At 38.0% G+C, this 17,630-nt stretch overlaps 1 protein-coding gene across 1 annotated transcript in view; it reads right to left on the bottom strand.

Annotated features, from left to right (window-relative positions):
* Positions 1 to 12,505, bottom strand: part of Amun (protein amun) — a 93,191-nt gene extending 80,686 nt beyond the window's left edge. The window contains exon 1 of the mRNA XM_067149341.2: positions 12,340 to 12,505. Within this exon, the coding sequence (XP_067005442.1) occupies positions 12,340 to 12,488 (149 nt within the window). The 5' untranslated portion in view covers positions 12,489 to 12,505. The remainder of the gene's footprint in view (positions 1 to 12,339) is intronic.
* Positions 12,506 to 17,630: the final 5,125 nt, after the last annotated feature.

Raw genomic sequence — 17,630 nt, forward strand, 5'->3', positions numbered from 1 at the left:
TATGAGCATGTGGGTGGGTGGAGTCTATCTTTATTGTATTTGATGTATGGGTGGGTTTTCTATATATGTTATATGTTAGGTGGTTGTTATGTCTAGTTATGGATATATCTAAATAGTTTATGGTGTTGTTATATTCAGTGTCCATGGTAAATTTAATATGGGGATCTATTCTATTTAGTTGTTCTAAGATTATGTTTTCATTAGTATATCTATTGTCCATGATTATAAATGCATCATCGACAAACCTACACCAATAGATGATATTTTCTATTTTTTTAATTTCTTGGTGTTCTAAGTAATCCATATATATATCAGCTATTATGCCTGATATTGGTGATCCCATGGGTAATCCTTTCTGTTGATAGATAGTGTCATGGAACTTGAAATAATTGTTATTGATAGCGAATTGTAAAAGTTTTATAAATTCTTCTATTTCCAATTTGCTTAGCTTACTGTGGTTATAAAGATTGGATTCTATGATAGTGATAGTTTTTTGTGTGGGTATATTAGGATACATGTTTGTTATATCATATGTTGCTAGCTTGTAGAAGTGTTCTATTCTTATATTCTTAGTAATATTGCAAAAATCTATTGAGTTTTTTATGGTTTTATTTGCTTGAAAGACATAATGTTTTTTGAGGAATTTTTGTATGTATTTGGATAATTTATAAATAGGGCTTGGCCTGTAGTTTATTATGGGTCTCATAGGAATGTTGTCTTTATGGATTTTAGGGTAAGCTTTAGCTGTAGGTATCCCTGGATTCATGGTGATTAATTTTGTAGTTTCCTGTTCGTTCAAGAGAAAATTGATGTTTTTTAGGAGAGTTTTTAAGTTTTTTTGGATACTGTTAGTAGGATCTTTAGTCTTAATTTGAAAAGTTTCATCTTGAAAGCAGGTTTTTGTTTTTGTTATATATTCCTCTTTATCCATAATGACTGTAGTGTTTCCTTTATCTGCCTTTGTTACTATTAGGTTATTTTGCTGGATTTTATTTTTGGGTACCTTAATTTGTGTTTGGTTTGTGATATCTTGATTCTGAGGTTTTTGAGTGATCTTATCAATATATTGTGGTAGTGTTTTTTTAATTTCATATCTAATTTCATTTTGTTTTTCTTGGGGTATTTTGTTTAGAGCATCTTCTGTTTCAGTAATAATAGTGACAATATTTTCAAAAACTGAATTGTTTTTCCAGTTATGTTTTGGTCCCTTGCTCAGTATAGTTGTTTCTTTTCCATTGAATATTGTGTTAGTTAGGTTTTGGAGTGGGGGATGGAAAATATGTTGGTTGTTGTCAGTAGAAACAGTAGTACGTTGTCTATACTGTGTATGATTGGTTTGGTTTAGTGATGCCTTAAGTGCGTTGAGTTTCTTGTTCAGAGTATTCTGCTTCTGTATGGCTATATTTTCTATCTTTTCGTTGGTTATTTGTTGGAAGTTGTTCCAGTATGTGTGTGGTAGTTCATGTGAGGCTTTAAGGTGTGCTTCATACATTTGTATGTTGAGGTGTTGTTTCTTTCTATACATGAATTTAATTTCTTCCTTAAGCCATATTCGGTTTGTTTTGTTTTGTGTATTTTGGGTTTGATAGGTGCTTCTATGTTTATTATTATATTTCCTAAGAAATTTAGGAGTTAGATTATTTTGTAGACATTGTTTTAAGAAAGTGATGTTTTTGACAATATTTGTGATCTTAATTTTCAGATTTTGGTATCTGTGTGCCATTTTTCTTGCCTGGTTGGCTTTTGAAAAAGAAAGTGTCTGTTAGGAGAGGTTTAATTGGAGTTTCTTGTGGCTATGGTGTGTCCGTGTCTGTAATAAAGGGTGTCCGTATAAGAGGGGTAAATTACTCGTACACAACATGGCTCTCATTGACAAGGCAACGCTAGAGTGGTTCGCTAAAATAAGTCAGAATTTCCCTGTCTCAGGACCAATGATACATGCAAAAGCGTTCGAATTCGCGACAGAATTAGGTATTGAAGATTTCAAAGCCTCGAATGGCTGGCTAGAAAGATTCAGAAAGCGACATGGTATCAACTTCAGAATGATTTGCGGAGAATCATCCAGTGTTAATATGGAGATTGTTGACAAAAAATACCTTCAATCATAGACGGGTATGCTCCGGAAAATATTTTGAATGCCGATGAAAATGGATTATTTTTCCGTGCTTTACCCGACAAAACTTTGTGTTTCAAAGGAAATCGTTGTACTGGTGGAAAAGTTGCAAAAGAACCGTCTTACGATCTTGTTATGTGCAAGTATGAGTGGAGAACGGGAGGAGCCCCTTGTGATAGGAAAAGCTGCAAAACCAAGGTGTTTTAAAAATATGGACGTTACGAAGTTTGGCACTGAATGGAAAGCAAATACGAAAGCATGGATGACCAGAGAAATAATGACAGAGTGGCTAGGACAATTGGACAGACAAATGATACGCCAGGAGCGAAAAGTGTTATTATTTCTCGATAATGCAGCATCGCATCCGGATACCATTAAGTTGCAAAATGTGAAGATCGTCTTTCTCCCACCAAATGTAACATCAGTTTCTCAGCCTCTTGACCAAGGAGTGATCCAGAACTTCAAGATTATGTACAGACAGTTAGTGATGAAGCACATAGTATCAGAACTTAACGGGAATGAAGTAACCCTTCAAACACCGACAAAGGGGCTGAATGTTCTCCAAGCAATTTCATGGATAACCAATGAATGGACAACATCACGGCCTCAACAATTCGTAACTGCTTTCTGAAAGCTGGGTTTCCCGCTAGTAGTGGACATCCCAAAATAGAATCGGATACCCTTCCTGGCAGCATGGAAACAATACAAGAGTTGATTAATGCAGCAGGTTACAGTGTACAAGTGAACACCTATATCAAAATTGATTCAGATATTCCAACAGAGTGTGAGAGTGGAGACACGAAAACGATTCTTCAGTCAATCCAAGGGAAGAAGGACAAAAATGAAGATTCCGACGAAAGCGGGAGTGAAGGTGATGCTAATGACGACTTTGAAGAAAATACGGAAATGAATGTACTGTCAATAACCTCGTACAGTGAGGCTCTCGGCATTGTTAAGCGACTGAAAGAATTTTATTATAAACACAACGATGAAAAAGGTGTAAATTTGACCCAGGATTTAATTGCACATAGTGAAAACATCATTGCTAAACCGAAATGGACAAAACAAACGAACATTAAGGATTTTTTTCAAGTGCTAATGTTTTACTGTACTGTGCTAGATATTGCTACACCTACATACTGATTTGAAGTTTCAAAAACTCATACGTTCTTCTTAATTTTAACATGGTGAACGGTAATAGTGTACAGTGTGCTCAATAGAGGTTTCCATAGAAGTGTTTTTGTCTCTTTAATACAGTGCATCGCAGCTGCAGCAGCCCATCTACAACTTTCTCATGTGAGTACAGTCCAGTATATTGTACAATACTGTATACAGTATACAATTAAAGGTACATTTGCGAGAATTGTTAACACATACAATACATGGGTTATTGTGTTCCAACTTACGTTTAATGGTACCGGTTTCATAACCTCTCGCGGGCGGACACCCCTTCATAACGGACATTTTTTTCGGTCCCGAAGGTGTCCGTTATAGGGAGGTTTTACTGTATTCATTTTCATACCAAATTCTTTAGCAACATTTTGGAAGTTCTTGGACTGCCCACAACTATAGCTTGATTATTGGCAAATTTGATGGTCTGCATTAATCTCCCTCCTATTTTCACCCCAAGCTTAGTTTTTGTTAAAGATTCATTGATGATTTTCTCAGCAAATACATTAAATAAGAATGGTGAGAGCAGACAGCCTTGTCTCACACCTTTCAGTATCAGTCCAGGGGCTGTTAGTTAATTGCCAAACCTGATAACTGCATTTTGATGTTTATATAAAATGTATAACAGCAAACTATATCACCAAGAAGTGCAAACATGGCACTTTAACAAACGCTTTCTCGTAATCAATGAAGCATACATACAAATTCCTTCTGCAGCCCAACAATCTTTCTCCCATACAGCGTATTGTAACTATGGCATCACATGTAGACAAAACTCTGCAGAAACCAAACTGTCGCCAAGGTTCTGCTCAATTTAACTCTCCATTCTGCATTTTATGATATGGAGCAATATAAATTATAAACATAAAAGTTTTCCACCTATTCAATAGATAGTTATATTTACAATGCGTGTATTTACATTACATGGGACTAGAACAGTGGCAAAATAACAAAGGAATGGGTTTTTGAATTAACTGAAAAAATATACGAAAAAGGCGAATGGCCAGAGGACTTGCACTCTTCTATCATCATTCCTATTCAAAAGAAAACAACTTCTGGTTGTGACGACTATTGGACTATTGTCTCTGCAGGAACATAATCAACCTGCCACGTAGATATTTAAGGGCAACTTCAAATTCTTGCCTAGTTATACCACAAACTTGTATTACCGGAGTGTATTAATTTATTTTATAAATACGAGGCGATACCCAAAAATAATCGGAATAACATTGCCGTGGGTGAAGATTGTGTAGTACGCATTTCTGCGGCTAGGCGTGTATAGCGCAACACATTGCCAGTTTAGTGCTGCCTGTGTTGTCGACTTGGCTTGTTCTGTTCCTCTGCAGTGATTGTTTTTGCAGGCGCTGTTTTGTTCTTGTTTCGTTTTTTATGATGGCAAGTTTAAGTGAACAACGTGCAGCTGTGAAATTTTGTTTTCTACTCTGTAAAATTGCTGCTGAAACTGTTTTAATGTTGAAAACTTAGAAAGATGATACTGTGGGAAAAACTCAAGTGTACAAGTGGTTTGCACGGTTTAAAAATGGCAACATGTCGATTGATGACAAACCTCGTTTTGGACATCCATCAACTGCCCGAATCGACGAAAATGTTGAAAAAATTTGAGAGCTTGTGGTTACAGACTGTCGACAGACAACTAATCAACTGTCAGAGATTCGTGGGTTATCTTGGAGCTCGGTTCAGCTAATTTTAACAGAAGATTTGGGAATGAAAAGGGTTGCTGCCAAGTTTGTTCCTCGGGTTCTGACTGACAATCAAAAAGAATGTTGAGTTGAAACATGTCGTGTTTTGAAACAACAGCTTGAAACTGATCCAGATTTTCTGTCAGAGGTCATTACTGATGATGAGTCATGGTGTTATGGTAACAACCTAGAAACAAAGCAACAATCAAAGCCAATGGAGGACGTCAATGTCACCCCGTCCAAAAAAATGTCAAGTCAAATCAAATCGAACATCAAAACAATGCTGATTTGCTTTTTTGATGCCAAGGGTATAGTTCATTCAGAGTTTGTTCCCCCAGGCCAGACCGTCAATTAAACCTTTTATTTGGAAGTTTTAAGAAGACTGCGCAACAGTGTTCGTCAAAAAAGACCCGATTTCTGGTAGACAGGAGACTGGTTCTTCCAGTACAACAATACATCTGCACACACAGCCATCTCTGTTAGACAGTTTTTGGCTAAAAATGGCATGGTTCCGTTTGCCCCACGCACCTTACTCGCCTGACCTGGCTCCGTGTGACTTTTACTTATTTCCACACATGAAAGACACCAATTTGACAACACTGAAGAGGTCAAGAAAAAAAAACGAAGGAGAAGCTGTCAGCCATTTCTAAAGATGACTACAAAAAAATGTTTTGAACAGTGGAAGCACCGGTGGGACAAATGTATTAGTTGTAATGGAGAGTATTTTGAAAGGGATAAGGTTGTTTTGTAAAAAAAAATTGAAAACATAATATAGCTTTTAAAAAAATTCCGTTTTTTTATACCCCCTCGTACTCTGTAACCACGATAATATTAAAATGTACTGCACCACAGTGAGCTTTAGCTCAGGAGCGCAGACAAATATATATTTTATTTTAAAGTGCCCAGGTAAATATTAACATACATATACGAGTTTGTTAGTTTCGTTTTACACAGTGCGAGTTTTATTTATTCACATGTGATTCATTTCAGAAACCTGCTAGAATGCCAAAGATAAAACCATCCATAACTGTTTGTTGAAAGAAAATTACTGTATTTCAAAATTTGGCATTCAGCAATATGCAACAAACATGTGGTATATCAGTGTATTGCAGATATTGCATAATATTCTAATGACTACCAATATGAATTTTGCTTGTAAGAACTGAAATTGAAAAAAAGGACAAATACTATTTTCTCTGGTGTTTCTGTATCTATTATTATTAATAATAACACTTATGAATTGTATTCACTCCATTAAGCTACGAGTTAAAGGTAATGTGAACAATCCAAATATTTTGGCTAAATATATATTTTCCTTCACATTTTTGGGCCATTTCCTCACATATTTGACGTCAATTTTGAGAATTTTTACAGGTCATTTTTCCGCACTTATTAGGTCATCAGAATCAGAGCCCTGATTATTATTAATGAGAATTTAATAAACTGGTATAAACAGATCAAAATAGAAACATTCAAAAAAATAAAAATAATTATAAAAATCACATCATCTTGTATGCAATGGGGACAAGACAGAGTTAAGATAAAAATTTTAAAATGTCTTTACTCTTGAGCAAATGACCAATGCTTCAGTTTATGTGGCACTGAAATCATCAGCCCTTAGTTCCTTTCCATCGCTGTAACTACTCTTGTTGTTGTTATAGGGTAGTTATGGTTTCACTTCACTTTATCATCACTTGTAATGTTAAACTAGTAGTAAGCTCAACCTATAGGATTGTAAGCCATAGTGTTAAGCAATGGAAATATTTAAGTTGTGTGTGAATTTGTGTATGATGATGCTGGATTTAGAAAACTTAAACTAGTAGTAGACTTCTTGCAATATTTTCTTTCCATGGTATTGCTTGTACGGTTACGTCGTGCATTCCTATCTACAAAATGTCCCTGTAAAACTTGTCACAAATGAAACATAATAATTGCTTTTAATTAAATGAAGTGAAAAATCTGCGGTAAATTAAGGAATACCGTCGTTATTAGAGAAATATGAATACATACAAGGCCTATAGACAGGACTCCTCTATGTCGTATTCCGCTGCTGGTGCCGTCTTTTGTTAATGTCTTGAGGTCCAGAGCTAGCACCGAGGAATGGGATAATGGCTTTTACTTAAATGAAGTGAAAAATCTGCGGTAAATTAAGAAATACCGTCGTTATTAGAGAAATATGAATGCCTACTTAAGCCCTGTAGACAGGGCTCCTTTATGTCGTATTCCGCTGCTGGTGCCGTCTTTTGTTAATTTCTTGAGGTCCAGGGCTAGCACCGAGGAATGGGAGTGCTATGTCTGTGGATTCTCATTATCTTTGTCCATATGAATAGAGCGGCCAGTTCAAACAGCAAAATGGAGGTCAACAGCATTCACGATGTTATTTGGTTCTTCAATGAGGCAAATGACCATATTATAGTGATGTGGCTGGAAGTCTACGGAAAAACAACTAAGGACGCATTCAACAACTTGGTGCTGCACATTACAGAGAAATGTTGTAAGTACCACAATGATTTTTGTTCGAACGAAAATAGCATGATCCCTGGACCAATAAATCACCAGTCCACAGAATTCTTCTTATGTACATTGGCCATAGCTTTTTGTCGCCCATTAATGCAATTGACAACTGAAGCAATGAAACGAAAGCAAAGAATTTCAGTGAACACAGACATCACACACAAAATTGTTGAAAGTGTAAGACAAACAAAAGACATACGTGTGTTACTGTGAGCGTAGCACCAAAAGTACTTGTAAAGTAGGTATACATTATATTCTCCAAAAATAAAATATTTCTTAATTTACCACAGATTTTAGACTTCAACTGTGTAAAAGCAATTATTATGTTCCATTTGTGACAAATTTTACAGGGACATTTCATAAATAGGAATGCGCGATGTAACCGCTTGTACTCCTGTTGTTGTTGGGTAATTATGTAAACTGGCAAAATTTTTCCTTCCGCAGCCCACAGTTCATAACATTATAAGGAAGCTAAAATAATGCAAATCTTACTTGCAATACATTGCAGAGGAGAGATGTGTTCATTGCGATGTCTAGGAACCCACCATCCCGCCCCCAGAAGTACATTTACTCTTATAACCTAATAAGAGGAGCAGCCGCCATCGGCCATGGTTAGCGTTACTACTCGCATTCTCATTGGTGAAAGAAAAAAGAAAGAAAGAAACATTAGTTCCTAAGTACAGAGGTTGGCAGCCCTGATCGCCTCTCGACAACATTCTACCCGAGCGTGCAAACAAACGACAGTCGTACAGCGCGTAGCTGAATGTAGCGAGTGCTGGGATGCAGAAGGTAAAATTATAATATGTTAACTTTATTATTACACTACTGTAAGAGACCATTGCCACTGGGATATTTTCCATTTGCAATGTATCTGTTAATAAAAATAATATTAAATCTTTCAACATTATACTTCAGATCAAATGGAACAACGCAATGCAGTGTTCATATTTTGGATTTAATCCTTAATTACATCGCCAAATGACCTGAAAAGCTAATGTTTTACCAACTTCAGAGGTATCACACCAAATACTTTTCATCATCTAGAATTGACTTTCAAGAGACTGACAATTATAGCGCTATTAAAACAATGTGCGTGTTCTGACAGCTCTCAGCGTGGTAGTAGGAGGTGGCAGTTACTATGGCAACCAGTACACGCCTCCCGTTTCAGCCAATCCCAGCTTGGCATCCACTCTCCCATTTCCTACCCCCGCTGTCTTAAAGCTTCGAGAGGCGGTCGGTCCGAGTTCCACGTTGCCGATATAGTATACCGTAGCACATGTGGCTGGGCTAACAATGTCTACTTTGAGTGATATCATTGTCTGTATAGTGTGTTTTTTAAATCAACTAAATATTATAGTGCTATTGTGTTCGTGTTAATAAGTGTATCGTTATTGAGGCTGGCATTCTAGTGTAGTGTAAATTATAGTATTGTGTAGTATAGTGTAATTTTAACACCGTCTCATTTACTGAACTCAAAATGTTGCAACCTGTTCAGAGCGCCGCTAAACGACGAGGGCGACCTAGAATTCATTCACCTAGAAAAAAGGCAAGCGTAATGGGGAGGCATGGCTTCGCTATTTGTGGTCAAGCTCGCGATATGGTATGTGCCTTACGCTATTTGTGGTCAAGCTCGCGATATGGTATGTGCCTTACGGGAATATTTTGAGGCTGAAGGGAAAAATGGAGGCCCACTGATAGACGTTAACAAAGTTGTAGAAAGAACAGCAGCAGCTTTAAAATTTCTGAAGCTACAGTAATTAGAATAGGAAAAGAAAAAGAAAAGAAAGAAAAGGAGCCTTGGGAAGAAGGTGAAGGGGAAAGAGAGGGAGTGGATGTATCTGGACCATCACATGACAGGTTATCAACACCGGGCAAAACCCGACTAATTAAAGCCTATGAGGAAGGGGAATGAGGAGTTTGTCTTACGATATTTGAGCTAATAAAATTACTGCTGAGCCACCTTGGAATAATAGCAACAATATATAATGTTTTTCTAACTCTTTCATGATCGCCGTTAATGGATATTATTTTCCGCAGAGCCTAGCGCAGAACGAGAGATGTTAACTGTGATGTAGTAACTCCTGCTGGATTATGTGGCAACACAGTGCTCCCACTCCTTTGTTCGGCACCACGTGCTGCGAACTGTCAGAACACGCACATTGTTTCAATAGCACTATAGTTGCTATTTCCATGTGAACATTCCCACTCAAATAATTATAGTACGTGCATCTTTTAGCGACATATTTTTGTCCGGTGTTGAGGAGTAATAAGGGAGCTCTTCCAGTTCCGGTAATACTGCCAACTGAATGGAAATTAAATTGAATTGAATCGATAATATTATCGACCGATAAGAATTTTCTAAAACTATTATCTTAAGCCAACAACTGTGTCACACACACATTATATAACATTCTTGATGTGAATCTTGTTCCTAGCATGAATTCTATAGTTTGGCTTTCCTGTGTAAACAACAGTACTAGTACGTAAAGTGTATGCCAGATGTCGCACAGTGATGCATAAGCGATTCATAGTTTGTGTTTCAAAGGTTGCCAATACGAATTTCGAAAATAACCGAGGTCGACCAATTCAGCACCAGTGTGTCCATCTATCACTAAAAGGTGCGCGTACTATACTGTACACAAGTTTTCAACAACAAATATAATGCTGTGTATTGAGATAAATTATTTATTTATTAATTTAACGTACGTTTTTTTAGTGCTGAGAGTCTAAAGACATGTTTGGCCCGAATGGTGCAGATCTTTCTATTTGACTACCATGGGCGACCTGCACATTTGGGTGTGAAATGATGGTGATGAGGAAGGGAGAGGCTGAAACTTGTTGTCAGCACATAGTCTACCTCAGTTGAATAACACCATTGGGCCTGTTCAAGGCTTAACATCCCCATCTGACAGACGAATCACAATCAACAGTGCCATGTGCCCTCGCACCATATGAACCCTGCACAGAGGTTTAGAATCGAATCTAGGATTTTGGCATGCAACCTAGTGTTTAGAAATTGTATACCACCATCCCTTCTACCCTGCTGGCCAACATTCTGATAGCATGTTTTTTCTTCCCCCACCTTTCTATCAATGAGACTAACCACGGCATCAGACAATAAAGATTCAACACCTTAACGATCATGGCCACTAAGTGGGCAATAACAACGTAGCTGCCTTATGCAATTTATAAGGTTTATAGCCTATTCCAAGTTGTATCGTACCATTTTACTGAGCTACACTTCAAGCAACAAATTAATATGACCATCTATACATGAAAAGCTGTGTAGAACTTATCTTATACTATGGTTCCTGTCCATAAGGTTGTAACTACCTACTTTAAAGGTACAACCCAGGCTATGTCATGCAAGTGTCTGAACTGCTGATATTTCTTATTAATTGTTCTCAGTCAACTGAAATTTGACCATAGTCTCCAGGTATATTTGTTTAATCAAAGGGGAAAGCTTGTTATATTATGATAGGCCTACATGTTCAATCCTCAGCCTGAAGGCTGGTTCGATCCTCAACAGCTCCACCATTACCTGCCATAGATAGCCTAGGAATCACTGAAGTGGCATACTAGGCCTACATGTTAGTCTGCCCTACTCACTGAAACGCATGCACCAACCAACCCTATGAGCAACATTTTCACACCATTCATAACAGAGACTGACTGCATAAGGAATGGCATTACTAGCATTGCTCGTACCTCAGTTACTTTCATACTGTCAAGGCTAACGGTAATACTGAGCCAGATCAATGAAGGTAACAACATTGCTCTAGCCCATACTAGAAGACATAGTGCACTGTAAACACTAGATCTGGCCAACAAAGGAATTTAAGATATATAATAAACAGAAATGTCATTCAACCACTGTTGACCAGCTTGAGTTTAAGCTGTAGAAGGAACACAATTGCTTTCTTTAGTGGGATATCTTTTTTAGATGGAATCAAAGACAGACATGATTTATGCAACGAGAGGATTAATGCTGTTACCCAGATTAGTGTCCCTGGTTCCTTGCTAAGCCTGCTCTAAATAACAGAACCCTAACGTGTTTTTCTACATTTGAAATAGGACAGGCAGAAAGGAAGCAAAGAACATGTAGAATAATTATTTCACCGACAAAAAGTTAGTGGTTTACAAAGATACTACTTCGAACCTTTGAGTCATGGTTCACCAACTTGCAAGGGAATGGTAATAGTATCATCACTCCGTTTCGGAAGAAACACCTTATTTGGTAGGCTCACAAAACAACCCGAAAGCTGTTAAGAGTATAGTTCTTGAATTGATCACCGACTACAAACATATCAATCACGCTTAAACTTAATAATGTTTCTGTTTTTACGGATTCTTTGTTCAGTCTCCATTTTGGTTTGATTCATAAAATGTTATCAAGTGGTTGCCGTTTTAACAATTAAGTTCACCCTTATTCTAACTAAATTTGAAATTGAAAGTGTAAATTACGATATGGTATATATATTTAAAGCATAAAAATGGTATTGCACGCGATATAATAGGAGTATTTGACTGCTAAACTGGACATAAATTTCAAGGCAAACGTCAGCTCCACAGTCGACATGACGCTACCAACACCCTATCCCCATCCACAGACCCAAACAGATTGTAAGCAAATTGTTGCTAATCGTAAAATTAGTGAAGCACGTTAGTTGACATTGATTCCCACGTGACACGGTTGGCATTTAATGACCGCGCTAAAGATCGAGCTGTCCCAGGGAGCATTCCTTGATCGAGAGTAGTCTGCTACGTGCAGCGTAATACAAAGCAAGGTTCAATGACATTGTTTCCCAAATCTCTTCGAAAATTATACATATCTGTACTCACCAGTTATCCAATTTTATCAATTCTTCTGGCTTCTTAGTTTTGCTATCAGCTTTCAACTTCAAAGCCTGAGGATATAACTTCAGAACATGTTCAAACTGATTAGAAGTTCCTTTGGCGAAGAAAGTTGCTGTGTCTTTTACGGAAGCCATTGTGATAACTATAGTACATAACATGCACACGAGAGCGCACCAACTCGTATATGGCTACTTTCCCCTCGCTACAGCTTTTAACGCATTATAACCTATCTTTAATGCAATCTGTCCCGTTAAAATTCTACAACTTTAAATAGCTAATAACTCCCTAATCTTAAACATTGCTCAGAATACTCGAAATATTCCTACTTTTCACCCTCTGTGCTCGATAGGGTTGGTTGGGGAGGGGATTGACGCATATCGAACTAGGCAGCGGAACGGGTTAGAGTAATTAAATCTGTTAATTATACATGGGGTGTAATTGTGAATATTTCCAGCATTAAATCTACTAGTCACGTATTAGTTTACCGACACATACCACTCCACTTAATGACGGATTGTATTGTCTGACCTTATTTAACTAAACTATGCTGCGAGAACCGATAAAAAGAGCTGTGACCCAGTCTATAGGCATCATTTAGCGAATAAAATAATCACATTTTCTGTTTAGCAAAAGACTATTTCCTGTAATTGCAGTTCTGCGTACGTTAGCTCTGTTTACTGTCCGAATTAATGGTCATTTCTATGCAATTTTACATAATATAATCATAATTTGACATACGTGACACATTTTTAATGCGATTTCTTAATAAGCTGCCGTCTTCTACCGCTGGGCCTAGGAGATACATTATTGATTATGTTGGTGCAACATGAAAATGTCAATCGCAAGGCTTCTCTATCACATTTGCTCTTGATATTGTAAAAACATGCAGTCACTGCCAAGTTTCTGTTCTCTAAGTAATATCCCACTAAAGTGAATAATTACATCAATGTAAATTATCGCGCCCATCATACCACTTCGGTTATTTTTCAGCATGAAATGCTTCGTCCCCAAAATAAGTTATCAAGATCATTGAAGACGTAATAATATTTTTTTAAACTTGAATACCGGTATAACAGATCTTTTTTCAAATTATCTTGTTGCTTAGTTGATGCCCTAAATCAAATTAACAGGCTTTGTGAAGCACACTGAACATAAATGTTTATCTAATAATGAAATCATTATTGTGCACTAATATTGTAATAACCAATCCCAGGAAAAAGAATGGTAATGAGTTTACACTGGAAAATTGGATCTACTAACTTAAATATTTACAAAATTAAATTTATCTTTAAATCTGGTACTTACTGGTAACTTTTAATTTACAGGCTCTATTTGGAATATGCACTAGTGGTTTAACATTGCATCACATCAGACCCCCTGTGGGTGGGGGCGGTAGAATAACACCCATGGTATCCCCTGCCTGTCGTAAGAGGCGACTAAAAGGGGCCTCAGGTGCTCTGAACTTTGGAGCATGGGTTGGGGACCACGGGGCCCTCAGCTGAGTCCTGGCATTGCTTCCACTTACTTGTGCCAGGCTCCTCACTTTCATCTATCCTATCCGACCTCCCTTGCTCAACTCTTGTTCTTTTCCGACCCCAACGCTATTAGGTTTGCGAGGGCTGGGGAGTCTTTCATTTTCACGCCCTTCGTGGCCCTTGTCTTCCTTTGGCCGATATCTTCCTTTTTCGAAGTATTGTATCCCTTCCATTTTTTCCCTCTGATTTGTGTTATATATAGGATGGTTGCCTAGTTGTACTTCCTCTTAAAACAATAATCACCACCACCATCACATCAGACAGTTTTTTTTTTTTTTTTCAACAGTTGGATAGGAATTGGAAGGTAGCGACCATTGCCTTAATTAAGGTAGAGCCTAACATTTGTCTGGAGTGGAAAAAAAAAAAAGAAGAAGCATCTTAAGGGATACCAATTGTAGGGTTCGAACCCACCATCTACTGAATGCAAGCTTACAACTACTAGGCCCATACCACAGAGCCAACTCACTCTCCTCATTTAATGCATCAATCTGTTCATCAAACTATCATCAGCACATATCATTATGTTCATTCTTGCACCTCCATATGTTTATTTTCTAGCCCTTTGATATCATTCATCTTAATTATAAATCCAGTTACTAAGATCATGAACCCTAAACATCATAGCACAACAGCCCCAAAGAACCATGGCTTACCACGTGACCACTGCTCAGCCTGATGGCCTGCAGATTATGAGATGTCATGTGGTCAGCAAGACAAATTCCCTCGCTGTTGTTTTTGGCTCTTTAGACCAAGGCCACTATCTCACTGTCATATAGCGTCTCAATTGTGATCACATAGGCTGAGTGGACCTCGAACCAGCCCTCAGATCCAGGTAAAAATCCCTGACCTGGACAGGAATCGAACCCAGGGTACACTATCACTCCACCACGGGGCCGGTGCCCCAGGGGGTCTGAACTTTTGAGCGTGGGTTGGCGACCACGGGGCCCTCAGCTGAGTCCTGGCATTACTTCCACTTACTTGTGCCAGGCTCCTCACTTTCATCTGTCCTATCCGACCTTCCTTGGTCAACTCTTGTTCTTTTCCGACCCCGACGCTATTAGGTTTGCGAGGGCTAAGGAGTCTTTCATTTTCACGCCTTTCATGGCCCTTGACCTTCTTTGGCCCATAACTTCATTTTTCGAAGTGTCGGACCCCTTCCATTTTTCCTCTCTGATTAGTGTTATATAGAGGATGGTTGCCTAGTTGTACTTCCTCTTAAAACAATAATCACCACCACCACGGGGCTGGCAATAAGATCATGAATAATAATCTCACCTATGTCTGACAAAATATGAAAGATGCTGGTTACATCATAAGGGTGAAGGAGTTATCTTCTTCAAGGAGCATAAAATATCAGCCAACACAATTTTGCTTTATGGCGCACCGACACAAGATAGGTCGTATGGCAACGATGGTATAGAAAAAGGGCAAGGAATGGGAAGGAAGCGACGATAGCCTTAATTAAGGTATAGCCCCAGCATTTGCCTAGTGTGAAAATGGAATACGACAGCGCAACTGCAAAATGACCTCAATAATGTTAATAATGTTGTTTAAAGGGACAGTAGGGAATGGTATGATGATAAACAGGGTTAAAAGTCAGGTTATGAGTTTCACAAATAGGAAAAGTCCCCTCAGTTTTAATTACTGTGTTGATGGGGTGGAAGTTACTTATAGGGATCACTGTAAGTACCTAGGTGTTAATAAAAGGAATCACATAATGGGATTGTAAATAAAGGGTACAAATCTCTGCACATGGTTATGAGGATATTTTGGAGTTGTTGTAAGGATGCAAAGGAGAGGGCATATAAGTCACCAGTAAGACCTCAACTTGAGTAACGTAAAGTGGGGTAACTTCGGCCGTACAGGGTAACTTCGGCCACTGACGAATAGCAACACTTATTTTCTCCTGCCTCCTATACCGAAAAAGATGAACCACTTGCAACAACTAAAATGCACGTACAATAGAATGCTCTATCAACACTCGGTAGTCCAAATAACATTGGCGGGCTCATTTTTAAGTCAATCAATTTTTTTCACAGCCCCGACTATTGTCTTGTCTGGTAACAACAGAAAACAAACTGCTCTCTAGCCCCAGCATTCGATTCTCCATTCCAGTGGTTTATGGGGTCAAAATATAAGTACGTCTGGTAACTGATCAGCCTGATTTGATGCATTTTATACACATAGGTTTTTCAGGGAATAGTTTTGTGATAAAAGTTGTCCTCTTCCGGGGTAACTTCGGCCATGCCAAGAACGTACAGGAAAACATTACGCGGCTGCGGGTATTGTAATTACAATCCTGTTTACTTCAAGAATGTTTTGGAGGAGATTAATAAAGCCACAATAATAATAAACAGGGAAGTTTATCCCAACAGGGAGGGGAAATACGGTTCCTATTTTCAATGATAAATAGAAGGATATCAGTTGACATGGACAATGCACAATTGAGAACTTGATTGACGGCCCAGATATTTTCTAATTTAGAAGACAGTGTATTATGAGAACAGTCTACAAGATTGCTTCTTTTCCGATCTCCTTTTCTCTCCATACTATTGGGCTTTATGATTTTCGTACCTTTTATTTATTATCTTTTGTACCATTACAAATAATTACGCAATGCAACACGTAATTTGTAATATCATACAATGCTTGTATGCTTAGGCTAAATAAAATAGTTTCTTCTTTGTGAAAAATGTGAATTTGATCACTATACTTCTGTTTCACCACTAATCGTTTTAATTTGTTTGTGATTGTTGATACTGGGCGTTCTGCAGGTTTTTTAAAAACATTCACAGTGGCCGAAGTAACACTACATTGAAGAAAACTTCATTTCTTGAGTTATTTTTATGGCGGCCGAAGTTACCCCAAAACATGGGGTAACTCCGGCCACTCTTTTGATAATCATAATTCATTACTGAATAACAATTAGAATTATGTTCAGATTTAGAAATGAAGAACAAACACGACAGAACTTATATTATATTTTTCAGAAAATTAGAGGGAATATTTCACATTTTAATTTTAAAAATATACGATAAAGTGGCCGAAGTTACCCCGTTTTACGGTATTGACAGAAAACCATGTTCAGGGCTGCTGACAGTGGGTTTCAAACCCACAATCTCCTGAATGCAAGCTGATAGCTACGTTACCAAACCATGTGGCCATTTGCTGAATGTGTCAGCCAACAGATGGGGGATGATGAACTCTGAGGGATTATCTAGCAGTGAATTGAGGGAATCAAAATCATTGTTAATGTATATCCTGTCCAGGCATTACCAGGCAGGTCCCAAGATGGAAACCACTCGCACTGTTGCCATGGTGAGATAGAAAACTTTTGCTTGTCTTGCATGCCGACAAATATAGTTAAGAACTTGGAAATATCTACTGTCATGTATTCAAATCATGATCCATGATGCCTTCAGGGAACATCAACACAAAGTATACAGGGAAGTGTGTGGACCTGCACTCAATGGATCCTCTATAGGGTGGATAGATGTAATAGCCATTCTAACAGACTTGACTCCTGGGTTTATAACTGACCCTACCAATAGCACTGAGGCTTCTGAAATCCAACTACAGAATATTCATTAAGGAAAGTGCAATCTATATGAACTCACAATTCAGTACTAAAAAGAATCAATCAATCTTCAGGCAATCACCACTGATTTGCATTCAGGTCTGTCGCCCAGGTGGAAGATTCCCTCAGTTGTTTACCTAGTCCTTTCTTAAACGATTTCAAAC

The sequence above is a fragment of the Anabrus simplex genome, chromosome 6, assembly GCF_040414725.1.
Source record: "Anabrus simplex isolate iqAnaSimp1 chromosome 6, ASM4041472v1, whole genome shotgun sequence".
Lineage (NCBI taxonomy): Eukaryota > Metazoa > Arthropoda > Insecta > Orthoptera > Tettigoniidae > Anabrus > Anabrus simplex.